Source organism: Equus quagga, chromosome 2, assembly GCF_021613505.1.
Source record: "Equus quagga isolate Etosha38 chromosome 2, UCLA_HA_Equagga_1.0, whole genome shotgun sequence".
Lineage (NCBI taxonomy): Eukaryota > Metazoa > Chordata > Mammalia > Perissodactyla > Equidae > Equus > Equus quagga.
The window spans coordinates 37996398-38024113 of NC_060268.1; the positions used below are offsets into that span (position 1 = coordinate 37996398).

Below are 27716 nucleotides of genomic sequence, written 5' to 3' on the forward strand. Positions count from 1 at the left end.
ATTGATTGTATGTGTGCAGGCCTCATCCACAAGCTGACGGGAAACCTCTTCTATCCTCCCAACTGGCTGCTGCTCCAGTCACTGCCCAGGGCCCTCAGCACAGACCTCATTCCTCCAAATAGAAGCACCCCCTTAAAGAATGCTCCTTGTACAACAGTGGCTCTAAGCCTAGGAATTCCAAGGACAGACTCTTGTTTAACCATTTCTGGCTCCAGCACTTGTAGATTGGTCCTCAGAACTCAGCAGTTTGAAGAATCATTCTCAGCAGACTCTGGGTGGGGAGCCAGCAGGCAGCTAAGTATCTTTCCCTTGAGAGTCCATTCATTCTCCAGGGAAACTCAGCTCCAGGCAACAAGCTTCCAGGATCACAGAAACTTCTGCGGTCCTACACCTGCAGGATTTCAGTCCCGAAATGGGAGCCTCCCTCGATGGGGAGAGGGGGTGCCATCTCAGCCCCTCCCCCCTGCAACCTGGGGGGCACAATATACCACTCCCTCTGCCAGGTGTGTTAAGGGGGCTCTCCAACAAGCAGTGTTACTGGCCTGGTAGTTTGGTGGTGTTTTCAAATGTGAGAGACTGAAGACTGCAGACAAGAACCTTGCGTCCTGAACCTAGTGAGAATGCGGCCTACGATCTCAGGAAGATACAGTCTCTCGGCCTTTTTATTTGTAAAAATAGTAGGAAATCTACTCAGTGGTTATGTAAGAGAATGTCTTTATTTTTAGGAAATGCATATATGTATAGATATAAGCAGAGAGAGAGAGAGCAAACGTGAAAATAACTGGTGAATCTGGGTAAAAGAAATTTGGAAATTCTTTGTGCTGTGCAACTTTTCTGTAAGTTTGAAATGGTATCAAAATTGGTGCCGAAAAAGTCGAATTACAAAAATCAAAGGCGCATATTTAAGCCTATTCTCATTCCCACCTAACTAGCCCAAGAATGGATTTAAGTTTTGTGTAGATTTTGAATCATTTTTTCCCAGTGGTAATCATAGACCATTTGGTAGTCTGTTGTTTTTCCCTTAACATCAGTCATAAACTGGTTTCCATGCTGCTACACATTCCTTGTAACTATCGTTTTAACAACTTACAATATTTTATTATATACCGTCATTTATGCTCTCCTGTTGATGGACTCTGAAGAGGAAGGAGGGGACTGATCTTAGTTCACCACGAAGTTGGTGCCAGGCACCATCCACCACAGGCAGGTGTTAGCTTATTTGACCCTCGTGATCCTACTAAGATGAATGTTTTTACCCCTGTGGATGAGGAGCTTCTAACAAGCCAAGCTCATTGAACCACGGCAGGTTCGGGATCCAATTCCAGTCTCTCTGACTCCTCAGCTCACCCTGTGCCTCTGCTCATGCCTTCCCTCGGCTTTTTCATGACTGAGAGCTTTCTCTTTCTCCTTGTCTCGCTTCACAGCTCCTTTTCTGTACTGCAGTTTCTAGCTTGTATTGTAGTCATTAATTCCATGTCTCAACTCTAAGACTAGACTTTGGGCTCTTTGAGGATAGGACTCCCAGCAGATTCATCTTTGGAGGCCTCAGTGTGCTTAGCCCAGTGTCTTACACATAGCAGGAGCACACATCATTTATTCTTTCAACAAATACTGTATTTATCGAGGGACTGCTACACCCCAGGCACTGTTCTAGATTCTCAGGACACGTCACCAATTCCATAGCCAAAGTGGAGCTAACATTGCGTGGCAGGGAGATGTACAATAAAGAACATACATAATAAATAAGGAAAGTATATGTTATGCTATAAGGTGCCCAGCAATTGGAAAAATGGAGCAGGGTAAGGAGAATAGGAGGTACAGGAGGAGGGGTATTTCAATTTTAAAGAGAGTGATGGGGTAGGCCACATGGAGGAGATGACATTTGAGAAAAGCCTTGGAGGAGATGAGAACGACTTGTGAATACCACATGAACCAACAAATGAATGAATAAAATGACTTTTATGATACATTCTAACTATGCAGTTAGAGAGCAGGCATTGGTAGGGCTAAACTCCCAAATTTGGAAAGATAAATTCCAAGGAGAGATAAGATTAAAATTTAGAAGGTCATACCAAGCAGAGATAGGGTGAACAATGACTTGTTCCATAAATAGTGCCAATTTGCTGCTCCAAAGTAATTTCGGAGCAGACAAAGAAAGCTGATTTACACAGCAGGTAGTAAACACAGGACACTTATGCCCCTAAAGATGCCATAGGCTGAAAGCAGGACAGTTTTCAATAAACTCATAGACCTAGGCTCAGGGGCCAGTGATGAAAAGAAATTGGGGATATTTGTAGAGCATGCCCCAACCCTTTGATGTGATCCGGGGTAAAAATCTAGTCTTGCGCCATGTTAGGACACAGGACCTCGGTAGGCTGGGCCCTACCAAGAAGTCCAGATGACCCGGGACTGCGTATCTCATGTCAGCTAATATTGAAAGTCCTTTTCTTTACACTTTATGCCATTGATGTTTGTTAAACAACTTGCAAATTGGACAGGTGGAATTATTACATTTGTGGCTTCTTAAAAAATACAAGAATTACATAAGATCAACTTTTCGAATATATAATCACACTTTCTGACCAGGTCAGGATATGTCATTATGACTGAAGGATAATATTTAACAATCAATTTGCTTAATGAATAATTTCCAAGTTAAATGGCCTTTGCTTTTCATAGAATGTTTCTGTGTAAATATACAAACATAATTTCGACGAAATGAATCATAACTGAAATGGGCAAATTTGGTTTGATATTTAGAAGATTTCTATACAAATAGAGGCTCAGTGTGTGAAGTAAATACCTCCTGAAAATTTGCTTTATATATGTATATTTTTGTTTATTGAGTTTTCTTAGGGTAGAGCACGCCTTTTTGACATTATGGTTTTAAAAATGTATTTAAACTTTCTATGTACTGTTACGGAATGTTCTCAAAACAGTAAAGTACAGATTGGCATGTACTGTATCCTATTATATCTATTAAAAATATACACGAACAGGTTCATATAGGGATAGAACATTTCTAGAAGGATACACAAGGAATTAGGAATAGCATCTGTCTCTGGGGAGGGAAACAGGGTGATTAGAAGATGGGAAAGTGAGAGATGTTGTTTTCTTTCTATATCCTTTTATATCTTTAGACCTTTGTACCATGTGTATGCATGACTTAGTCAAAAAATAAATTTTAACACAAAATAAAAAAATAAAACATGGCTGTTTCAGCACAATTATATAGTCACCAAAATGACTCAGAAATTAAATAATGAATGCTAGTGTTATGACACATTGACAGAGTCAGGAAAAGTTTTGTCTGAGTCCAAGAAATGCCTTCTCCTAAGTTCTCCTTTTAAATGTAGACTTGTATTTTAAATTAGTTGATCTCAATTTTGGGTTTTTTTGTTTTTTTTACAGATTGGCACCTGAGCTAACAACTGTTGTCAATGTTCTTTTTTTTCTTCTTCTCCCCAAAGGCCCCCAGTACACAGTTGTATATTTTAGTTGTAGGTCCTTCTAGTTGTGGCATGTGGGACTCCACCTCAGCATGGCTTGATGATCGGTGCCATGTCCGCGCCCAGGATCCAAACCAGCGAAACCCTGGGCCCCCAAAACGGAGCACGTGAACTTAAGCACTCGGCCACAGGGCTGGCCCCTCAATTTTCTTTTAAAGATTCACTTGAGATGCATCTTATTTACATGCCTTTATCAGATAGGGGCCTCTGCTCTGATTTCACAGAGTCTACCATATCTGCTCTTCAAGATTGCCTTTTCTGTTTTTTTTTTAAATTGCACCTTCTGAAATGTGAAGGCTTTTATAATTATATGAGCTGCAGATATGAACACGTAATTCACACAAGATTAAATACAAATAGTAAACCAAAGCATGGAAAACATTCTACATCAATAGTCAAAGAAACGCAAAATAAAACAAAGATATGCCTTATTTAATAAGCCATTCATTCAAAGGTTACCCCCAGTGGAAAGGAGGGCCTGCTATATATTTATATCACTGGCTAAAATATAAATCAACTCAGCCCCTTTTTGCAAAGCATGTGTCAGTGCATGCAGCCATAAAAATATTAATATCTTTTGATCTGGCAATCCCACTCCTGGGAATCTGTCCTGAGAAAATTTTTCCAAAGAAGAGAAAAAGCTCTATGTGGGAAAATCTTCACTGCAGGTGGCTGCGTCGAAGTGAAGAAGTGGCGGGCTAGAAAGAGAGTTGGTTTTGGAGTCTGGTGTCTGGGGTTTGAAGGCTTGATTTGGGGATCTGCCGCTTGGTATCTGTGTGCACTTGGATAAGTGACTTGGTCTTCGTGAGCCTATGTCTCCCAGAATGGAAGGAGGGAAAGCAGACTGGGAAAGTCGTGTGGGACCAGATTATGGAGGATCTTGACTGCTAACCCGAAGTCTCCAGGCTCTGTGCAGTCAGCCAGAGGAACACTGAAGTATTTGATCAGAGCTCTGCATCAGGGAAATTAAGCGGGCGGTGGCACAGAAGATAAACGGAACAAACAGAAAGGTGGAGGTGAGGAGTCCACTTAGAAGGCTTCTGCAGTAGCTTCTGTGACAGGCAATGACTAATTAAATGAAACAGCCTAAATTCTGTGAGTACCTTGTGGGTGACGAGCCACTATCACAAATCTACAGCCTCCCAATAGCATCTGTTTGATAGTCTGCACTGAGCAGAAACATTACATAATAACACCTTAAATTTATAAAGCCCTTCACAGTTCAAGTGCTTTCATGTGTATTGTCTCATTTGATCTTCTAGGATGTTTACAAGTTGATATTTGTGAAGGAGTTTTCCCAGATATTGGAACCAGGCCTATGGGTTATAATTTCCAGGCCCGCCCCTCTTCTCCTCCTTCGCTCAACTTCCTTTTGTTTAGTATTCAGGCACTTCACAGTTCTTTATTCCATTTCACCGAAAGAAAAAAAAAAGAATGCTGAACAACGCATCAGTCCTCTTGCTTTAGTCCCTCTAAAGGCAGGCAAGTCACCAGTGTGCTGGATTTGAGCACATTTGCTTTATTTAATCATTCGTTCATCTTTCTCTGATTGCAGTGGAGTTTCACATGTTCCACGACATGCTGTCCTGGAGATGCTCTGCACAGAGTGAGAGTCCATGAGGGGGCCTAGGCTTCCCTCTCCTCCCTCCAGCTCCAGCCCCTTCCCCATTCCAGGGAGGGGCATCTCCCTTTAAAGGCCCAAAAAGGGATCCCAAGTCGTACAGACCCAATCCACAAGAAGCAGGACTAGGACATCTGGGGCCCTGGCCTCCACTGAGATCGAGACTTCCTAACTTGGAGCTTCTCTGGTTTCCAGAGGCAATAATGAGCAGGGCTGAGCACTAATTAAGATTGTGTTCAGTTCCACATCACGCAGCACAGCTGCAGCCAGCCAGGAGGAAGGAGAGGGAGGAAGACAGGGAGATGCCCCCAGCCCTCTCTTTCCACTCTGAGCCCACTCTCTAGGGCTCTCTTAGAGCAGCAGGAGGAGTCGGTGAAGCCATAGGATGAGGGAACAACTACAGGAGACAGCTGCCCAGAGCTGGGGAGAAAGCATCCAGATGTTAGCCAGATGTGGCTGCTCCATCCCACGGGGTACCAATGGGCCAAGCTGTGGTTTTGTCAGAGGTGAGGAGTACCGTGTCTTGCAACCAGCCTGGCACTACAGGACCTGCAGTAGGATGGGGTCGTGGCCTGGCAAGGAAGAGGAGGCATGACACACACCACCCGTACTCATTGCCATGCAGGTAGACCATTGTCTCTGGGGAGTCTGACACCTTCTCCAACTCACTTCCCAGACCAAGGATCTACTCTAGGTGAGGGCCAACAGCAACAACAAATACTCAATGAGCTACACGGAACCAAGTTCTGGAGATCCACAGATCAATATGACCCGGTCCATTCCAGAAAAGACACCCTCCAGTAGGGAGGCAGACATGAAAACAGAGACACAACTGCTATGATAATGATAAGAAAAAGTTCTATGGGCAACAGAGTAGCCTAAGGTAGATTGAGAGGGCTTTACTTGCACAGTGGCATTCGAGTTGAGCCTTGAAGCAGAAAAGGGATTCACCAGAAAAGATGTTTTTGGCAAAGGGAATAGAGTGAGCAAAGACATGGGGCATGAAATACTGGGTGGCTTGTCCTAGCCCAGTGAGCATCCAGGAGATGTGGCAGTCCTGGCCCAGAGCATGAGTGGAGAGAGAAGGGATGGATTCTAGAGGTCACAGGCCTGGCAGGAGCAACTGTCAGGCTGACCCACACTCTCCAGTTCATACCAGTTGAGGAGCTGGGCAGATGCTCTGAGACTATCGGCGTCCCTGGGGAGCTGTCCCAGCCCCAGGTGCTGAGCGGGAGGAGGGGATCAAGGATGAGTTGAGGGGCTGATGGAGAAAAGGCAGAGCTGGAAGGAAGGGGCTTAGGCAGAATGAAAAAGGAGGGACTTAGCACTGGGCTGAGTCCCCCACAGGGAAGCAACCTCAAGAATGGTTGACTATGGGAGAGAAATGGTGCAGTGTGTGTGGAGTCTGGGCCTCAGGTGTGGGCAACACAGCCCCGATCGCCCTCCAGTACTCTGCCTGCTGCCCTGGAATCATAGGTACCCGAAGGTTTCCAGAACCTACTCTGTCTCCAGGGAAGGGGCCGGAAGGTTCAGTGATGGTTTTACAGAACCTAGGGGCAGAACTAGGAGGTGACGTCAATCGACTCCAAAGCGGAGGTCCACAACGCATAAACCTGTGAGTCAGAGAAAGAAAGATTAGTTTCAAAAATGCCAGAGCTTTGGTAACACTGTGACCACCTTCAAATACGTATAATCAGAACTCATTTCAAATGCCTTTGGAAGCGCACTAACTTATGACCACAGGGTCTGCCATCCCCTCTGCTGCCAAGAATCACAAGAATCCTCTTCCCCTGTCTGAGTGACACAATGGCAGTTCTCTAAGGGGATTTTGGGTTGTGCTGCTGTATAAAAAGAAAGCCTGGAATGCTGGTGTAAGTCATCCCCCTCTTGGCTGGTGTGTGCCCCCTCCCTGTCTTTCCTGCCTGCTGATTTTCAGTACACAACAAGACCTTATTTTTCATTCTGAGTTTGTGGTCTTGATTCCATCACAGTGTGTCTCAGAAGGCTTGAGATCTCTTGCATGGCCATAACTTGAAGGTCTGGAAATGAGATCCACAGCTGAGCTGTGTTCTCTATGGAGCTAACCTGAGTCTGCCCTGTACCCTTTGTGTCTCCCTTAAGGGGTCACGGGGTTAACAGGGCACTTGTGGGCACCTCTTCCTGTTGCCTGTATGTCTGCCCCAAAAGGAGAAAGAGAAGGAGTGGAGAGGTTGTGTAGAGGCTGGGAGTCCAAGCCCCCTTCACACACAGGCAACAGCTGACCTGGCTCCCTCCTTGTGCCCTTGTCAGAGAAGTGGCCACTGGGGCCCAGCCATGTCTCTCCCAACTGACCTAGCAGGCGTAGGAAGCAACTGTGGAGGGACCTTCAGAGCTGAGGGAAGTGCAGGCAGGGTTAGAATTGCTTTTATTCTGAGAGTCTTCCTTTGGACTTTTGCATTTATAGTATATCTATTTTTGAAAGAATCATTTGGCTCTTTTTATTTTAATGTATCCTCCTTAGAGCATTAAAGGCTTTTGCAATATGGAAGAAGTGACATTTGATCTGAAGGAGTCTGGAGGGGAGCTCTGAGTGTGGGGAACTGACCTTTAGTAACCACCACCCAGAGCCACCGGCTGGCGAAGTGCGAGCTGAGCCTCCAGGAATGATGTCTGGTGCCCTCCACAGGTCAGTTCACAACCAGAGTCTTCGTGACAAACCTGGCAGGGTGTATGCACATGCATGTGTGTGTGCCTGTGCTCCTGTCCCTTTCTCCTGTGGTTTCTCTAGATGGCTATGGCTAACCCCTGTGTCTCCTCTCACTCTGTTGCCAGCTGTCCCGGTTCTCATTCTCTCCATCTCTCCAGTCAGCCCAGCCTGGAAGCCCGAGGGCTGGGCCAGAGGGAAGCAGTTGTTGCTGTTTTTCTCCAGCTCCCGCTCAAACCTGACACCCACAGAAAGGTCAAGCCCACGTGGTTCCGCACGTCCCCTGCCTGGCCCTCCCTGGCTGTTACCATGACGACTGCTGGGCTGGAAATGTCCTTAGCCACCTCCACTCAGCACGTTGGGTGGCTGTCCCAGGCTCCATTCTCAGAAAAGTCACTCCTGCCAGGCATTCCGGAGTTATGGGGTTTCTGGAAATAGGGACAGACAGACAGACACAGAAAAACAGACCAAGTCAGAGGCACACACACTGACCGAGGCAAAGAGAATAAAGCATACTTAGGGACCCAGAGAATATGAAGACGCAAGAAAGTGAGATGGTGACAGAGCCTCAGTGATGCAGGAATAAGGGACAAATAAAGTGAAACAGACTCTGAGATGGAACCAAGAAAAAGAGACAAAGAGATACAGAGGACCCATGACAACAGAGGGAGAGAGAACCCCAGGCTAAAAGGATAATGGAGAGGCCCCGAGGGAGGAAGAAAAGAGGAGTGGGGAGAGGTGTGATAGGATCAGCTCTCACGCTGCCCTCGCTCCCATCCCCATAAATTACCATGTTCTGAGCAGGGTGTGGATCCCATATTTCTCTTTATTTCATCCTCTCTGAGGTCTCAGGTGGGGTTTGAGTTGATTTGTTCCCCAGGCTCTTCCTCCGGCTGAATATCATTTACCACATTAGGAGGGACCTGGCCATAAGATAACAATGGTAAAATTGAACCCCACCCCACTCCAACACACACACACACACACACACACACACACGCATACACACATACACCACTCTCCTTGCCTTAGGGAAGCCATTGGTTCCATTCCACCCCAGACTCATGATAAATACCTGCTCTCAGCCTCACCTCTCCCAGTTGGTGAAATGGGCATCAAAGCAGGGATGGTAAGAAATGAGGCAAAATTAGGGAGCAATGAGCGCTCATTCATCATTCATCAGAGATGATGAAGCCCTGGCAGGAAATTGACCTGAAAGAGGAGAGAAGAAACAGGCTGCACAGTGAGTACCGGATGGGAGTATGAGGGCAAGAGGATGAGAGGAACAGAGGGAAGAAGAGAGCGATGGGTCCAGAGCTCTGACCAAGGCAGGCCAGAGGAGAAGTAACAGGAGTGGTAGGCCGGCTTGGATCGGTCCTCGGGGTCTGGCCAGGAACCCTGCCTCCAACATTAGTGCCATGATTTCCCGTCTTCGAAGTGTCTCTGAGGCTTTGAGTGAAGTCTCTCACGGTCTTTGAGTTGTTGGTCCTTATTAGCCTTTCTTTCTTAAGAAATAATGAGTCCATCAGCAAGGGAATCTTGGAGCCCATCCAACCTGCAACCTGTCCTGACCTTGACCACAGTGTAGAGAGGACAATGGAGCCAGTGTCCCTGTTGTCACCATGTTCTAAGCACACATGTGGGTGTAGAATAGAACAGGTGGTAGCCTGGAGAGCCCACTGCCCTAGCGCCCTCAGCCCTGACAGCCCAGTGAGGGAGTTAGACCCAGAAGGGAGACTTGAGCCCAAGAGAGCTGTGGGTGGACATTCAGATGAGGTTACGCTGAGTTAGCCAACCTGGAGAACACCCTGGGCCACAGAGGCTGGAATGTGAACATCAAAGTTCTCACACTGCCCCTAGAAGATGGGTCCTGGAAGGGGCGGGAAAGGGACTGGGGCAGACGTTGTGGATGCCCTGCCCCACATACCTTCACCCACCTTTGTGGCCAACTGCAGCTGCAGTGGACAGTTCTGGTGCATGCTCACAGCTTCCCACCTCTCTCCCTTCTCTGCTGAGGCTTTTCTCAGCCCCTACACAGCAGCCTGGAAGTAGCAGGAGCTTAACATTCCCAAAGGGCAAACCTGAGCCAATGAGGAATGGGCACTGCTGGAATTATACCCCAGATTGCCCATCACTCAATGGGGAAATTCTCAGCTGTGATTATTATGGCTCCTCAGAGAGATCCTAGGGTGATTGAGCACTAACTATCCACAGTGGACCACTCACTGCACCTTCTTATCTCATTCTCCTTGCTCCCTCACTCCAGCTCACCCCCTAAAATAAACTGCCTACATCCAAGTCCTTGTCTTATGGTATGTGTTCAGAGGACATAAAATAACACAAGGGCTATCTTTCTGCAATCTTCCCTGCCAAAGAGTCTGTCTGACAGGGCTGGGCTAAGATAAGGAGTGCTGGAGGGCTCTGCCTCTAGCTGCTTGTTGGTAGGTGATCAGGTGGTTGTTAGAAGGGGTCACTATCATCTAGGGAGGGAAAAGAGCTAACCAGCTCTCCCTCCCAGATGTTGGGGAGGCCAGGGCCGACTTATTAGTAGCAAGCTCCCATAGGTGTCCATTGGACAACCACATACTTTCATGACCGGAAAGGACCTTAGGGGTCACCTGATCCAACTTTCTATGCAATACAGGAATCCTCTTTACAACCTGACACCTGCTTAAACACCTCCAATGACAGGGAACTCACTACCTTTTACATGGCAGCCCTATCTATTCTTGGACAGCTATTAGAAAGTTCTCCTTATACTGAATGGTAATTATCTCCCCAAAACTTACCCACACTGGTCCTAGTTTGTCCTTTGTACTTGAATGTCTCATTTTTCTACTGAAGACTCCTCCAAATATTTTAAGGCCAACTGTGTCTATTATATCTTCTCTTTTCCAGGCCAAAACATCTTATTTTCTTGAACTTTCTTCAAATGACTCGATGTCCTGAGCCTCCTCATCCTGGACCCCCTCCTCCAGGGAGCATTGTGCGTTTGTCAATGTTCCTGTTTCAATGTGGTGCACAGATGATGCTTCAGAATAGTATGGCCAGTGTGGAATGTATTTTTACACTACTATGTCCCTAAGTACATTTCTACTATTGATCCCTAGCATTGTCACTTTTTTGGCAGGTACGCAACACTACTGACTCAATTGAACTGTGAAGACACTGAACATCTGTTGTTTTGGCTTCTCAGCATCCCTTTTGCTTTTTTTCAGGTAATAGCAACACTCCCCCACTTCCCATTCTCAAACAGGTCTGGTGGGATTGCGAACCACAGTACCCCTAGCCATAGTTGCGGGCCCATGACCTAAGCCCAGCAGATAAAAGTATCCTTTCCCTGGTCATAGTAAGTGGCTCAGCTATGCGCGTGTAACCCAGGCCAGGCCAATCAGAGTCCTCCCCAGGGATGTATTATATGGAATTGGAAGGAAGAGCTCTAGCTCTAGAATTGCTAAACCGTGACAATGTACAGAGCTCCAGAACTCTCTGTGCTAGACCAACACACAGAGAAACATGCAGAGAAGCTAAGAGTGAAAGAAAGGAGATTGAAGATACTGTCTGAGTCCTTGGATCCAGCTGAACTTGAGGCCAGCTCTACTTCTGTCTTTCCCAATCAATGTCCCTTTACAGCTTAATCTAGACTGAGTCTGGCTTCTGTCACCAGAACATACTAACTAATACATAGTTTTTCTTTGTCCCCTAATTGTGTAGTTAATTTCTTTATTCTAAATGATAAATTAGGAGAAAAGTTCTTCACATTTATCCCTACTAGGTTTCATATTTTGTCCCATCATTCCAGTGTATAGAAAAATTTTAGAGTTCTGATTCTGTTATTCAATCAATTACCTATCTCTCTCACTTTTCATGAGGATGCCTTCTATGCACTTATACAAATCATTGATAAAAATGTTGAGCTGCATAGAGTAAAGAAAAGAAAAAAACAGCATCATGTCAGCTTATCAATCAATGAGTGTACTCTTTAGATGGTTGTTCAAATAACTGTGAATCTACTCAATTGTACTCTTATCCAGCCTACACCCTCCATCCTGTCTTCCAGATCTTGTGATTTGATCAAGCCCCATGCTGAAGACCAAGTTGCATATTGGCTCTCTGCTGAGCTAGCGGTTGACCATCTCATCCAAAAAGGACACAAGATTAAAAAGCCCAAACTGGTCCTATTCTTGAAAATAGCCATAAATTCTCAGTAACCCATCTCCCTTCCCATGCATGCATGCACACACATAGACACATTCCCTCTCACCCACTCCCGCCTCTGCCTCCTCCCTCCCCACTTATCTCATCTGGAAAAGAACCGATTTTTTAAAGTGGATTAGGTCAGCATGAAGGAAGAAGAGAGTCTGTTCAGGAAGAGAAATCCTTTACTTCAGAACAATCTGTGACACGGAGCTCTTCGGAAAGGGAGGTGGGGGGAGTGGAAGGAGGTGAATCTCTCTTAGCCACACATTGACTCATGGGGGCAGCCCACTGAAGGCTTAGTAAAGCCTGGCGCTGGAGGGCGGGGGATCAAGGAGCAAGAGGCCCACTGTCACTCCAGTCTGGCCTGGAGGAGGCAGTATGGTGCAGCGATAGAGGGCACAGACTCTGGAGAGAGCTAGGCCTGGCTCTCAACCCTGGCACCACTTGCTAACCACTCCCCACTACCGTGAGCCAAACTCGGGTGCCATGCGTCACTCTTCCCACTCTCTCATACTTCATTCCACACAGTTACCAAGTTCCAATGGTTCTTCCCCCTAAATGCTTCTCATATCCACTTCTCTCCAGCCTCATTGCCACATCCTCGTTCATGTAACCATCATCTCCTCAAATATTTCTTCTGCCCCATTCTCTCTCTCTTCACCTTCTGGATTCAAATTATATGTATGTTAGAGTGTTTGCTCTGTCCCATAGCTCTTGAAAACTTGGTTTTGTTCTGTTTTCCTTTCTTCCCCCGCCACCCCCCTCCCCATGCCTTTTTCTCTTTACGTTTCAGCTTGGATGATTTCTACTGATCTTTCTTAAGTTCATTGGTTGTTTCCTCAGCTGCGCCTAGCTGTTGAAAAACCTGTTGAAGGAATTAATCTCTGATATCATGTTTTTATCTCTAGCATTTCCATTTGACTTTCTTATAGTTTCCAAGCCTCTGCCAAAACTCCCCTTCTATTCATGCAGGATGCCCACCTTCTCCCACTAGACCCTTTAACATATTAGTCATTGTTACTTTAAAGTCCCCCCTGGTAGTTCTAACCTCTATGTTATTTGAATCTGGTTCTGTTGATTTTTTATCTTTTGACAATGCATTGTTTTTTTTTTCTTTCTTGCCTTTTTGTATGTTTTGTAAATTTTTTTAACTTTTTATTGAGACTATGATAGTTTACAACTTGTAAAATTTCAGTTGTACATTATTGTTTGTCAGTCGTGTTGTAGGTGCACCACTTCACTTTTTGTGCCCACCCTCACCCCCCCTTTCCCCTGGTAACTACTAATCTGTTCTCTTTGTCTACATGTTTAACTTCCACATATGAGTGGATTCATACAGAGATTGTCTTTCTCTATTTGGCTTATTTCACTTAACATAAGGTCCATCCATGTTGTTGTGAATGGTACGATTTTATCCTTTTTTATGGCTGAGTAGTATTCCATTGTATATATATACCATATCTTCTTTATCCAATCATCAGTTGATGGGCACTTAGATTGCTTCCATGTCTTGGCTATTATAAATAATACTGCAATGAACATAGGAGTGCATGGGACTTTTGGAATTGCTGATTTCAAGTTCTCTGGATAAATACCCAGTAGTGGGATGGCTGGAACATATGGTATTTCTATTTTTAATTTTTTGAGAAATCTCCATACCGTTTTCCATGGTGGTTGCATCAGTTTGCATTCCTACCAGCAGTGTATGAGGGTTCCTTTTTCTCCACAACCAGTCCAACATTTGTTACTTTTTGTTTTGGTTCTTTTTTGCCATTTGAATGGGTATAAGGTGATATCTTAGTGTAGTTTTGATTTGCATTTCCCTGATAATCAGTAATGATGAACATCTTTTCATGTGCCTATTGGCCACCCGTATATCTTCTTTGGAGAAATGTCTGTTCGTGTCCCCTGCCCATTTTTTGATGGGGTTGTTAGATTTTTTTGTTGTTGAGTTGTTGTTTTGTAAATTTTTATTGAATGCCTATCATGTGTAGAACAGCAGAGACTGAGGTGAATAGTATTTACGCCTGGAAGTGGGCAAGCCTCCTCTGCCAGCCTGTTGGCCTTGGGAGTTGAATCAATCTAGTTAGGAGTCAGGCAGGGTTCAGGTTTTGTTGTTGTTATCATTATCTCAGGCCAGCCCTGGTGGTCTAGTGATTAAGATTTGGCGATCACACCACAGTGGCCCTGGTTCGTTTCCACGTCAGGGAACCACACCACCCATGTGTGGGTTGTCATACTATGGCAGCTGCATGTTGCTGTGATGCTGAAAGCTGTGCCACAAGTATTTCAAATACCAGCAGGGTCACCCATGGTGGACAGGTTTCAGCAGAGCTTCTAGACTAAGACAGACTAGGAAGAAGGACCTGGCCACCCACTTCCGAAAAAGTTGGCCATGAAAACCCTATGAATGGCAGTGGAGCGTTGTCTCATATAGCACTGGAAGGTGAGAGGATGGTGCAAAAAGACTGGAGTGTCAGAGGGTTTTTCTGTGTTCTTGCTCCACCTTCAGCTTTCCCCATCCCTGCAGGCCTGCCCTCCACCAGCAGACTGCTGTTACTTGCTGTTTGGTGCTAGTGTGAGGGGACAGGGCAAGGTCTCTGATATCCTGGTTCAACTTCAGTCTTAGACAGGTCCAATGCTCCTGAGCTTTAGGAGTGGGGTTTTCTCACTATGTCTGCCCCTCTCCCTATGACAGCCAAACCCTGCCTTATATCTGTGGTTGGTTTTGGGTGACCAGAGTTTCTTGCCTTCTCCCCCAACAGAGCAAACCTTCGCTTGAATTTTCAACCCAAAACAGTTTCCGGCTTCTCCCCTTGAGGGAGAGGTTTTTTGCTTTTCTTATTTCCCCAGAAGCAGTGGGTTCTGCCTTGCTCAAGAAGGGCAGGAGGTTTTTAGCCCTCACCCAGAAACAGATGAGTTTTGCTTTTATTCCTCCCCGTGAAGCAAGAGTTTGTTGCCCCTCCCCCAGGCTTTTGCTTACAGGAGAGAAGGCCCGTGGCAGCAGCTGAGGCTTTTTGCCTTCCCCTAGCAGCTGCCTTAATCAACCCCTACCTGCCGGCACCACAAAGAGGAGAGCTCTCTCCCATTTCCTGCCCTGCTCCCACTTTTTCTCATGAAAAACCTCGCCTGTGAGTACAAACTCCCCTGTGTCTGGGCTGGTCTCCAGCTAAACTGACACGCTAGCCCACGGTAGCCTGTAAAGTTTTGTTAAAATTTTTGTTGGTCTCTTACCTGCTTGTATGAGAGCCAGCCCTTTCTCCTGTGCTCTGCTAAAGCTGAAACGGTTCACGAGTCCCTCTCCTTGAAGAGGCTTTACCTGGTTGCCTTATGACCTCAGCTTTCTGAGAGCTCCAGAAAAGCTATCATTTTGTAGATTATCCGGCTATTTCTCATTGTTAGGGAGTAACATTTTCTTGCAGCATCCTACATCCTAAGTAGAAACAGAAGTCCTCAAGTCACCGTCATCTCTTTCTTAAACAGCAACCACCTCACAGCTGCTCCCCTGCATCCAATTTCGCTCCTCTCCATACATACTTATGCATTCAGCATAAGTACTAAAATTCTCTATCAGAAACTAGAAGGGACTGCAAAATAAAAAACTTGAAATTAGCTACATAAAATATGAAACCTAGGTTACGGTGTACCAGTCTTCTATAGCTGAGTAACAAACCAACCCAAAACTTAGTGGCTTAAACTGTGACAATTATTTTGTTCATGAACCTGCAGGGCTTTGTGGGGATAGCTTGTCTCTGTTCCACTTGCTGTCAGCTGGGGCGGCTTGAAGGCTGGGGTCTGAAATCATTTATATCCCTGGTGCCTGGGGTGGAAGACTCAAACAGCTGAGGACTGAACTGCTGGGAGCACCTCTCTCCATGGCCTCTCTAGCATGGTGGCTTCAAAGTAGGCTGACTTCCTACACGTTGGTTCACAGCTAGTAAGGAGCAGGGAAAGAGAGACACACACACATCTTCACCCAGGTGGAATGTTTTTATGACCTCACTTCAGAAGTCACAGTTTGTGCTGTACTCCATTAGCAAGGCAGCCACATAGGTTTAAGAGGAGGGAACATTGACCCAACATCTCACTGGAGAAGTGTCCACATCACACTGTAAGATGAAAGTGTGGGATGTGATATATTGAGATGGCCATCTTTAGAAAATACAATCTGCCATACATGAGTCTATTGGTTCCGTAACAGTGAAAAATAACTTCAAAGAAATCAAGCTGGAAAATAAAAACAAAGGAAAACCATGAGCCCTCTAATTGCGTGATTTCATGTAGACATATCATTGCCAAGTGTGAATTTGTGCTCCCCTAATCAATTTAATCATGTCAAGTTCATGGCAGCCATGACCACCTTTCTAGATGCAAATCTGGTCCTGTCAATGCCTCTCTTAAAATGATCCTTTAGTTCCCTGTTGCCCCCACAATACATTCCAGACTCCTTAACATGGCTAATAAGGCCCTTTACACCTGGCCTTGTTTATTGATTTCCAACCTCACCTTTTGATGCTTCCTCCTTTGTCCTTTATGCTTCAGCTACACTGACCTCCTTTTCAGCCTCCAAACTTTCTTCTGCCTTTAGGCCTTGGTGCATGCAGTTTTCCTCTTCTAGGACTTTTCTCTGCCTCCACGCTCTTATCCCTCTGTTCTGCTACTCATTTTTCTGGACTCGGCTTCCATAACCCAACCTCTCCTACCTCCCACCCGACTGGTCTGGGGCTCTCAATCTCATTCCCATACGCTCTCAAAGCTCCCTGTGCTTTGCCCAGGCTCTACAGCACTAGTGATTACAGCACTAATTAGCTAGGCCATATCTCCACCTCCATCAGTCCACGCGGGAAGCTGTGGTTTTATTTTATTCACCACCATGCACAATGCCTGATGTAGGGTAGGGGCTCAACAAATTTGGTTAGATGAGTGAAATCTGTGCCTTAAATAACCAACCCACTTCTGGGTTCAAGCAAACAGACCTCCCACAGACCTAAGGTTTCTATGGCAGTGTCTTGTCTTGAATCTTATAACTGAAGTAGGGCCAAAGCTAGTTGGGATAGTTTGGAATTTCAGGAAAATATAGGCTGCTTCTCATGGCTGGAGCTGTTCTCAGCCTTGGGGGACTCCTGTCAAGGCAGGGCCAGGGAGTGGCTCCAGGGCGTCTCCCCTCTTCCAGCAATAGTCCTGGTGGGCAGGTCTGCCCGAGAGGGACACACCTCACAACTGCTGAAAGGATGTTTGTTTATTTGCTGTCCTACATCCAGAGCCTATTTCTAGAGCAGGTACTGGACACAAGCCTGCACCATTCCAGCACTGATCTTGCCAAGCCTCGGGTGATGAGTGTGTGTGCCAGGAGAGAACAGTGGCAGTCACTTAGCTTATCTCCTTGGCTCCACCCCAACCTTCTCTGGGTATACCCAGTCATTACTGCTTTGCCCCTGTTGGTAATTGCCCTTACATGGCTCTAAGGTTTAGCACTAATTATTCTCCATTTGCTCTGTCTGTTTCACTAAGGACATGAGGAAGGCAAAAAGTTACGGGTATTAAGAAAGGTTCTCTCAGCTCAAATTTTACCAATTTGAGGAAATCCTAACTGGAGTTCTTTGGAAGTTTCCAGGGTCAAAGGAAACAGATCAGCATTTTTGGCCAATACTATCCTTCCTATGGTTAGTCCAATTCCTGAAAGGGAACTGGAACACAAAGAGGTCATTTGACTTATTTATGATCACACAGTAAGCCACAAGACAGATAAAGATAGCACCCAAGACTCTTGGTTTCAAATTTAGTGCCACTTCAATACCCTAAGTTAAATCTACTTCTAAGTTAGCTTTGAGAACTAATATCAAATTTGTTTTGGTAAATGGAGTTTCACCTTTTACTAGAGCCATCACTTAAGTTGTCACCTCTAAACCAATTAAGAAACCATAGTTACGACTCATTGGACTCCCTCTGTGGAAACTTGTCTCTGTTGAAGAGTTAAGGGAGAAGGCAGTCAGAGATCTGGGGCCTTCCTCCGATACCTCATCAGGTTTTCTTTCACATGGGGCAAAGCCTTTCAGTTCTACAATTGCTTTTCGGTTCCTCTAAATCAACTCCCCACCTTCTCATACTCAAATTTCTGTTTCTTAGGTAGAAAATGGGAGGTAGGGGAAAGGCAAAGCTAAACTCTTGCCTGAATTACAGAAACACTATTTTCTGGTACAGACACATTCTCTAACCATCCTGTGACCAGCTTCTCCTTGGGAGAGTGTTCGGGGGCCTTATTTCTTTTTTTCTTAAATTGCTACCGAGGAAGAATAATTTTTGTTTATCATGCAGGGAAAAGAAAATCTTAGTTTTTTTTTAAAACCTATGCATCCAGAGGAAAGCCATCAGATGACCCTGTAGGAAGAGTGAGGGCTGGCATCTGAACCCCAGGCGGAGATGGCAGCTTGCAAGCTTGGTCCGAGCCAGGTGATTGTCAGTGTCTGGCTTCCTCCAAGTGTCTGGGGAACACAGAAGGCCACTCTCTACATCAAAGGTAGCCTCCTAATAAAAAGCAGTAGGAATAAAGCTAACACCGTTAGACAATGAAAAAAAAAGGAAAATATATCTGGAAACTACAACAAAAATATTCATATAATTAAGCAAGTATATGGAGTCACCTGGTTGGTTCCCATCCTTTTGGACAAATACTTGATTTATAAATGAGCAAATGTTCTCTGAAAATTTTTACGGCCATCCCGCTCATCATTAGGGATTTGGAAGCTACTACCCAGGAAGAAGCTCCATGGAGCCGTGGCCTCAGACTTCAGCCCTCAGAACACCGAGATTTGGCTTCTCAGAAGGCACATGTTAAAAACAAGAGGCTAGCAAAGGTTACCGGCTCCCCTATGGCCGCATGCCTTTCTCCTTACCTCCCCACTGCCTCAGAGTATCTCTCTGGAAGGAATCAGGTCAATAGCACCACACACACAGCTCTTATGATGAGAAAAGTTATATGGACAACCCAGACTGAACAAGAAGAACCACGAATAAGGAGGAAGCACAGGCTCAGCCAGGAAAGCTGCTGCGAGCAGCAAGCTTGGAACTCTTCAGGAGTGGTGTCAAACACCAACACCACACTTACAAGTCTAATTTGGAACCTGGCCCTTTTTAAGTGCAGAAGGAAGTTAGGGGAGAAACCATGCATGAAATAACAAAACATACACACAGAAACACTCATATTTTCACACTTCTTTTCGTCCATTTTTCCCCACAAGGAACAAATCAGACGAAGGAAAAGCCCAGCCTCTTTTTCTGAAGTCCCTACATTTATTATGGATTTGCTAGAGAAGCCCCAGATGGGGCTTGGATTCAAGGAGGCAGATGTCACTCTCCTTGGCCCCACGCACCCCTGACAATTTCCCAAGGGAATGCTTGGGACACAGGCAGGAACATCCAGAAGAGGCAAGAAAAAATATGGCTCACTTAACTTATACATTATACACAAGCGCATCAGTTTCTCCAAATGCTTTCACACTTGGTCCTGCACTAGATTCTTAGCAGACTTCTCACCTGCACCAACAGTGCTCAGGCAAGCTGCAAGACACAGAGGAAAGCAGTATTTTGATCCAGCACTGGGTCAGTCACTTTATCCAAGACAGTCACACATGCCAGCTCCAAGCAAGTCCTCAGGGGCCGGCAGCTGTTTGCTTTGTGCGGTGGAAGGCTGGGCTTTTTCCCTCCCTAGATTTCTCCTTCGCTGTTGCTGCCGAGCTCTCCAATGTTCCCTCTGGACCCGAGACAGCTGCTCGGCGTGCGTGTGTGTAATTTATTGTTCCGCTCCTGCTGGCTCGTCCCCGGCCGCTGGCTTCTCAACCTGTGACTCTGGAGGAATCAGATACTGGACCTCCTCTGTACTGATGGCTACTTTATCTGGCTGGAGCCACCTCTTGAAATGTTCCAAGGTGCTAGGAAAGAGCAGGAGAAAAAGGCGGCTGCATCAGACCTCACTGATTAATTACTTGATGATTATCTCAGTTACTCAAACACTGCCTTCCCACCCACCACCAATTTCTTCCTACAATTGTTTTTCACTGCTAACATGGGAAGAACGATGATACTCCTCTAACAGCTGTGCATCCTGGCAGCTCCGTGGCATAATTTACCCCCTAGTGGGCACTTTGGCTATACGCAGCACCGAGCCCCCTTCAAATGCAGAGCCCCTGAAGGCTTGATGAGAACAGCTAAGAGCTTATGCCTCAGTCCTGTCTTTTTTTTGCTCAAGATTGGAAAGGAGAGAAATTGTCCAGGGGAGGAAACATTCAAATAAATATGAAATTATTAGTGAGGCAGAAACCTGAGCATCTTGAAATCTTATATCTGCTGCAGTCTGAGACTCAGTTATACTTACAGCACTTAGTTGCCTGAAGCATGATTTGGGGGTTTAATTGTGGGGTTTTTGTTTGTTTAGTCCATCCTGTAGTAAGTCCCCAAGATGGAAATATCGGAGCAGCAATGTCCCCCACAAAGGAATGGCCACTATGCCAGAGGGCTCTTGTTTGGTTTGGATCTATGGGGAGGGGGAAAGTGTCCCCATTCCACCCTCCTCAAATACCCAGGATCCTCCACTCTAAAGCTATTAGACATTCACGGTAAAGTACAAATGACTAGAAATAACGTAAACCTCATTCTACGCTCTTCAATAGCACAAAGTCTGAAGCCAAGAAATAAAGCCATAACTATCAGATTTTAGACACCTAAGATGGGGGAATCATGTTGTGGACAGTCAGATTCTCAGCCTATGCCTCCCTTGCCAAAAGCACGCCATGAGGAGGGTCACCTACCTGGCCTTCACATACATGAAGAACCACACAATTCCATTACAGAATGGCCTCTGTTTAAAACACAAACTTTGAAGTTTAAAAAAAAAAATGCATATCTACTGCTTCCTGGTGCTTGTCCTGAACCCTATAGAAAGATACATTCCCACAGATGTAGGTTCAGGGGAACAAGGGCCCACAGCACAGAGGACTCGGGGGCTACACCGGCATCTAATCTTCATCTACCACACTCTTCACAGGATTGTTTCAATTATTTCTACAGAGAAGGGAAAACCACATTATTTTAGGTGTGTTGATAAACACACAGACACATTCTCTTGAGCTTTGGTGCTGATCTGATTTCAGAGATAATGAATTCCTACTTGAGAACTATGCAGGAAAAAGTTTTGTCTTTTCTTCTCAGAACTGGAGAAGAGGGAAACATTCAAGGGGAGAGAGAACATAACACCAAATTATTAGTGGCTCAGGAATCTGTGCGTCTGCAAGTCTTTTGTGTTTAAGGCTCAACTGGGTTGAGCTTTTAGAGACAGAAAAGAGCAAAATGTATATTATTTTCTGAACCCTCAGAGGATAGCTGGCCTGACCTGAGATGCCACAATGATTTCTATTGGATCTGGGGGCATGCCAATGCAGTCTTTGAGATAATGGAAGTGAAAGTATTTTGCAAGTTAAAAAGTAAAATGTAACTATGAAGTTTTATTCACATACCATCCATGATTTCAGCAGCAGTATCTTCATCTGACACCACGGGACTCTCAAAATCAATGTTAGTAATATGTTGCAAACTTGGGTTAAATTATATTCCCCTAAGACCTTTTGTTAAAATTCAGGTTTTGACTCCCCTCACCAATTTTCATTTTGAATAATTTCTTACTGAACTCGGAAATTCTGTTAGGAAGAATAATACTAAGAGTAGCTAACACTTACATAGTACTTACCATGTGCCAGGCACTGTTCTAAGCACTTTGTACATAGTAACCCATTTAACCCTCATAACAACCCTATGAGGTAGGAGGAAACTGAGGCACACACAGATTACTTACCCAAGAATACACAAGCAGTAAGTGGCAGAGCCACCTTCCCGAGTATCAAGCACCATGCTGCTGTTTGTGGCAGAATGTCCTCTCCTCCTGTCTGCATTCGGCTCACCTGCAGGTACTGTGCAAGTCCTGCCTCCTTCTCCAGCACAAACACCAGAGCCCAGAGGGAGCTCAGTGGTCTCTCAACTCCCAAAGCATGTTCTGTCACTTCCACGCATCTGGCGCTTATGTGGCCTCGTTTTGTTAAGTGTGTGTTTATATATATATATTTGTCATCTCTCCCCCTAGTTCTGAGCACCAAAAAAAGGGGTCTAAAACTTCCTTACATTTCCCCTCCACCCTACTGCCCCAGCCCCATGGCATCAAGCACATGCCTTCTCACAGTTGATGCTTAAGAAATTCATTCATTTAGTCTACACGAAGATGAGTGCCTATAACATGACAGAAACTCCGGAGGCACTGGAGATTCACAGGTTAAGAAGACGCAGTTTCAGTTGTTCAGTGATTACTACTTTCTCAAGTAAACTGTGTACCTAGAAATGAAGACAATGGTTTGTCCTCAACTCTGTTTTAACCTGTAATCAAAATGTAGGTGGGGTATTTATATTTTGGCAAAAATACCCATTCTCAGAAATCTGCTGCTGGACTAAGAGCAAATAGAGCAACCCTACACAGGATGATTTTAGCTCAGAAAAGCTGATGTTGGTATCAACTCATATCTGGACTCAGATGTCACTCTCCCTGAATTCTTTAGAGAATGAGAAATTCCCTCAGTGAAACAGACTGTCACCTGGAACTGGACTGGGAATCAATTACCTCTCATCAGAATCAAGTCCATCCACGAAGAACTCTGACGCTAACTTCTCCTGCAGGAACCGATCCCAGCATTCCTTCTTGGCTTGGGCCAGGGTTCGAAGCATGTCCTTGGAAGTCACTTCCTGATTTAAACCTTTGATTCGTCTCAGTTTCTTCTCTAAAGAGAGAAGTAGAGCATAACAAGGAAAGTGAGTATGAAATAAAACTAAATCTAAAATGCAAAATGACAACTTGAAAATTTTCTCACTGAGGAGTACGTCCATACTCCCTGCCAAAGAGCTTTTTTTTTTAAATTTTTTTGGTGAGGAAGATTGGTCCTGAGCTAACGTCTGTGCCAATCTTCCTCTTTTTGCTCGAGGAAGATTAGCCCTGAGCCAACATCTGTGCTAATCTTCCTCCATTTTTTTCTGTATGTGGGCTACCACCACAGCATGGCTTGATGAGCAGTGTATAAGTTTACACCCAGGATCCAAACCTACAAACACTGGGCCACTGAAGCTGAGTGTGCGAGCTTAACCACTATGCCACCGGGTTATGGCCAAGAGCTCATTTTCTAAGGAGGACAGGTAAATGCACATTTTTCTTTTTCCTTCACAATGTCTTCACTCTGCATTGTATTAAATAAATGTCTAAACCCCGAAAAGGGAACAGCCACAGATTCTCATAAATAAATCGATGGCATGTTTTCTTTGAAATCACAGAGGCCAGCAGGTATCTCTCCAAGGAATGCTTGTTTTCCCTGGCTTGACATGTGTGTACTACCATCTTTTTTCAACTCCTTGAAAACAGTCTCTCTGAGGAGTAAATAGTTTTTTCTTTTTGCTATAGTGACATGAAGCGGTTTCCAAACCTCATGAGAAAGAATTAGAGAAAATGATGAGAGATCCAATGGTTCATTAGACACTAACATGGACTAGATGAGAACTCAATAACAAAAGACATTTAAGATCTCTATATGTGATTAAATTTTTGATTAAAGAAAAAGAATCTCCCAACATTTTTTAAAGTTGCTCAACTTGCAGCCTGAATGTAAGAGCCTAACAAAAACAAACGTCTTGTAATCCCTTTGAGAGTGGTCCATACGGCTTCCTCATGATGGATGTTTAATTACTCTTCTTTGCATTTTAAGTATAATTGTTGAACAGATATCCCCCTTTGAAGAAAGCAAGAAGGGGTATCGCCATTTGCCCTTTGCCTTCATTTAGTCTTGCCTTCAACTATAATACATGAATAAATGATGGCTTTTTGGAGGGGGCAGGGGGGAACATCAAGCCCGGAACCAAAAGAAACTTTATGATTTGCAATACAGTTTTCATTTCTAAACAAGCCATATCAGCTAGCACCCACAGATCAAAACAAGAAGCACTTTTTGTTGCTGCAAGTTACCACCAAGAACTTACGCATGGAAAAAGCCCGCAGTTGACAAATGTTAAATATTTGAGGAGCTTTTTCCACCTTGAGGACCTGAAAAGGATTATGCACATCTCACATTGAACTGGCTATGTTTTTAATTGTTGCTCTTAGCGGATTCTCTTTGATACAGGTTTATTTGGCAATAGAAACAATCTTTATATTGTCTGACCTTGGTTGTCAAGCTGCAAGGTACTCTTTTGGGCTGGAAAGGGTCTTCCTCTCTCCGAGTGTGCTGAGTCTCTGATCAGGTGTGACTTAAGTGGGGCGGGCAGAAACATGCACCACTGCATACTCCAAACCTGCCTCCCATTCTCTCCCAGACTCCGCCAAAGGCAACAGAAGTGGCTCTTATTTTCCTCAGAGAAGGAAATTTTAATCATCCTCTTAACTGACTTCGGAAAAATGATCGGTGGAGTTTTAACTTTCTGAACCAGTCTTCACCAATCAAAATCATCACCGAATCCATGAAAGTTTCTTATAACCCCTGGGCACAGAGCACCAACAAGCAAAGGATCTGGTACTTCAGATTTCTCAGACTGTTGCTCCTTCTCCGGATCATCATTAAACAGACATTCTGAGTACCACAAAACAGAACTGTCAACCTCCTCAGCCACGGCTGCAAGCATTACTATCCTATCTTCGGCGGCTTCCTGACAAATTTCACATTACACCCTCATCTTTCTCATTATGCATCATTCCACCCGTGTTTTTCTCACATCTTTTTCCTCCAGTACATCATTAACAAAATTCCTTTTATTTTTTCAAGATATTTCTCAGCAATCACATAAACTATCATTCTGACTCTTCTTTTTCTTCTTCCTCAAAAGCTGCTTCTTCCTAAATTGTCTTTCCTCCCAGGTTTGGTTTTGTGACACACAGATGGGTCTCATGGATATTTAATAATAAAAAGATACCACAATTCTAAAGACTGGCCATCACTGCCCTAGAATGATATTTTTCTTTTCCCTTGCATGGGACAATGTGAATCTCTTTCCTGTGTTTGGAGTCTCTCTAAATACTTACACTTAAGGCCACAGGACAGGACAGTGAAGATGTGTTCAGGAAATGTTAAAAAAATAAAATGACTAACAGAGGCAGAATGAATTTTATGTCAACATGCACCCATTACAACAATCAATCTATTTAATGTAAGTTTTTCAAAGTGTAGCATCAGAAATCCACATGTAGCTCTGGGGCCATGATCTTTTCTTTCAGGATTGCATAAGACTTGATACTTCTGAGTTATTTGAATATATAGGCCACTAATAGTAGGCAAGAGGGTTCTAGAGAATGCCAAGAAATAGAGTAGAATTCAGATGAAACAGTCCGAGGCAGGAGGCAACAAAGACTGTTTTAAGAGATGTACAAGGAAAAGGGGGCTCCTTTCCAACAATCAACCTGAAACATCCGCTAGAATTACATCTGACAGATACATGTGGTGAGGACAAAAAAAAAACACCTAAGAATAAAAATCCAGGTTTGATGTAACAAAACTTCAGCATGCTTCCTTAAAACCACCAGCTTCTGATTTAAAGAAGAAAAAAGCCATTGAACTTACCTAAAGATGCTAAATACACTTCTGAATCCTGCAAGGGAGTCCATGGCTTTACAGCTGGCTGAACAGCAAAGTCTGAGGCCCTCTGGCCTGCAGCAGCAGGGTAAGAATCTACGAAGGAGTCTGAGAAGGCAGTGTTGGCACCATCCTCTTGGTCAGGATTTGGTAGACAGGGACAGATTTCGGCCCAAAGATCCGGGCCAGATCTTGTGGTTGTAGAGTCAATGCTCTCAAACATTTTCATTTGGAATCTGAGCTGAAAAACAGAAGCTCGAGTGAGTAAAGACTGGCTTTAAGGACACAGTATAACTATGAGGTACTCAGATTATTTGTTTACCCATTGAAGGAAGGTAATAGCCTTTTAAGAAGTTTCCCTTAACCAAACTTAAAGTGTCTTCTATTCAATTCCTAAGTTACAGATAAAAAGATGGCAAGAGGGTAATTGGGTTCCTCTTCTGGCTCTGCCCTCAAGTTGCTTTCATAATGAAGTTTGTCTTTCAAAATGGAATTTCTACAAGTCAGACACAAAAGGACAAATATTGAATGATTCCACTTACATGAGGTACCTACAGGATTCAAATTTAGAGACAGAAAATAGAATGGGGGTTGCCAGGGGTTTGTGGAGGGAAGAATGGGAGTTATTGTCTAATGGGTACAGAGTTTCAGTGTGGGAAGTTCTAGAGATGAACGGTGGAGATGGTTGCACAACCATGCAAATGCCACTGAACTGGACATCTAAAATGGTTAAACTGGTAAACTTTACATTATATATGTGTTAACACATACACAAAGGAATTTCTAGGATATTTCCAGCAAGGACAACCACCCTGCACTTCTCTCCAAAGGTTCTCCAAAATGCAACCAGTCTGTCATCAGGCTATTAAATTCTGTTTTCATTAGGGCACAGACTAACAATCTTGCACACATTCCATATACACAAGGATAATAAAGGTGCTTCGTGATGAAAACTCTGTCAGAGAATACTGTCATATGCAAAGGCCCACGTACGCACTACATGTAGAAGCTGGGCTATACGCCTCATGTTCTTATTTTAATACTCAGAAACATTGAGAGAGAGACATTTTCATCATTTTAACAGATGAAAAAACTGAGGATCAGGTGGGTAACTTGTCAAGGGCACACTACTGATAGATGGTGAATCCTTGATTGGAAACTGGACCTGTGCTGCTCCAAAATCCATGTTTTTACCCAACACCACTCTGCTTGTTTGGGAATTTACTGAAAGTAGCCCAAGCAGAGCTAGGTGGGAAGGGCTACGCACAGAGCCTGGGGGCTTTCAGAACTATCTAATCTCACAGGATGGCTTGACACCTTCTTTCAGGAGGGATCTTTGAGATTAGGAAGGCTGCCTGGAGAAAGGTCTGAATAATTCCAAGACAGGGAGCCCAGCCAGTGCAAGGGCCCGGAAGTAAAAGGGACAGATACGTCACGGCAGCCCTGGATAAACTGATGCCAGAGGCCACAACGAACCCTCCACCCCCATCCCGAAGTCGTTTGAACCCACCCAAATCAGAACTTTGCTCGCACCTGCGCCCCGGTCCCCGCTCTTCCCCTTAGGAAGTCCGGAACAGCGCTGGAAACCCTGGGGTCCAGACCCCGGGCCTCAGTCACTCTGTCCTCAAGCACTAGCTGAGCGGGGTGAGTCAGGCCCCGAGGCCCCTTTGCGGATCCCAGGATGGGGCGGGAGCCAGGGATACAAAACGCTGGGCACCCTGTCCCTCCTCACCTACCGCAATCACCTGCCCGGCAGCTTGCAAACACTCAGCTCAGCTGCGTCGCTGGCAACCGGAAGAAGCGGGAGGGCGGAGTCTCCAAGTGACGGATCCCGGGAGCCCTCCAACCACCGCCCGAGCTGGCGATGTTCTGTGCGTCGATTGGTCGAGTGGAGCTCAACAGGGTGAGGAAGTGGGGAGCTGGGTGCGAGGAAGCGGTGGGCGGGATTGTTGTCGCCGGGGAACGGTGGAATCGCGTGCACTGGCTCCTGCCTTCCCTGGGGCCGGGTTGATTCCGTTTACTCCTGCGGGTTCCAGCCGCGCGGGCGGCGACCTCCGACCCTA

The 27716-nt window shown here is 45.0% G+C and overlaps 1 protein-coding gene across 4 annotated transcripts; it reads right to left on the reverse strand.

Annotated features, from left to right (window-relative positions):
* Nucleotides 1–19210: 19210 nt before the first annotated feature.
* On the reverse strand, nucleotides 19211–27465 carry CCDC32 (coiled-coil domain containing 32). Of its 4 annotated transcripts, none has more exons than XM_046655120.1 (4): nucleotides 27390–27465; nucleotides 25642–25889; nucleotides 22671–22827; nucleotides 19211–19941 (listed from the first exon to the last, which is right to left on the reverse strand). In XM_046655120.1, exons 2-4 carry the CDS (start codon nucleotides 25880–25882, stop codon nucleotides 19803–19805), a joined length of 537 nt encoding a protein of 178 aa, XP_046511076.1. In that variant the 5' UTR covers nucleotides 25883–25889; nucleotides 27390–27465; the 3' UTR covers nucleotides 19211–19802. The 4 variants fall into 4 exon arrangements, with proteins under 4 accessions (XP_046511076.1, XP_046511074.1, XP_046511075.1 ...); XM_046655118.1 differs by having other exon boundaries at nucleotides 25642–25894; nucleotides 27390–27463; XM_046655119.1 differs by having other exon boundaries at nucleotides 25642–25894; nucleotides 27386–27445.
* Between the last annotated feature and the right edge of the window lie 251 nt (nucleotides 27466–27716).

What these genes read in the sequence shown, in the direction of transcription:
- CCDC32 (XM_046655120.1), bottom strand. Translation starts at nt 25,882, where the DNA reads ATGAAAATGTTTGAGAGCATTGACTCTACAACCACAAGATCTGGCCCG. An exon ending in AGTGTATTTAGCATCTTTAG is followed by an intron (nt 22,828 to 25,641) that starts GTAAGTTCAATG and finishes TTCTCTCTTTAG; the next exon opens with AGAAGAAACTGAGACGAATC. An exon ending in GGACTTGATTCTGATGAGAG is followed by an intron (nt 19,942 to 22,670) that starts GTAATTGATTCC and finishes GCTCTTTCCTAG; the next exon opens with CACCTTGGAACATTTCAAGA.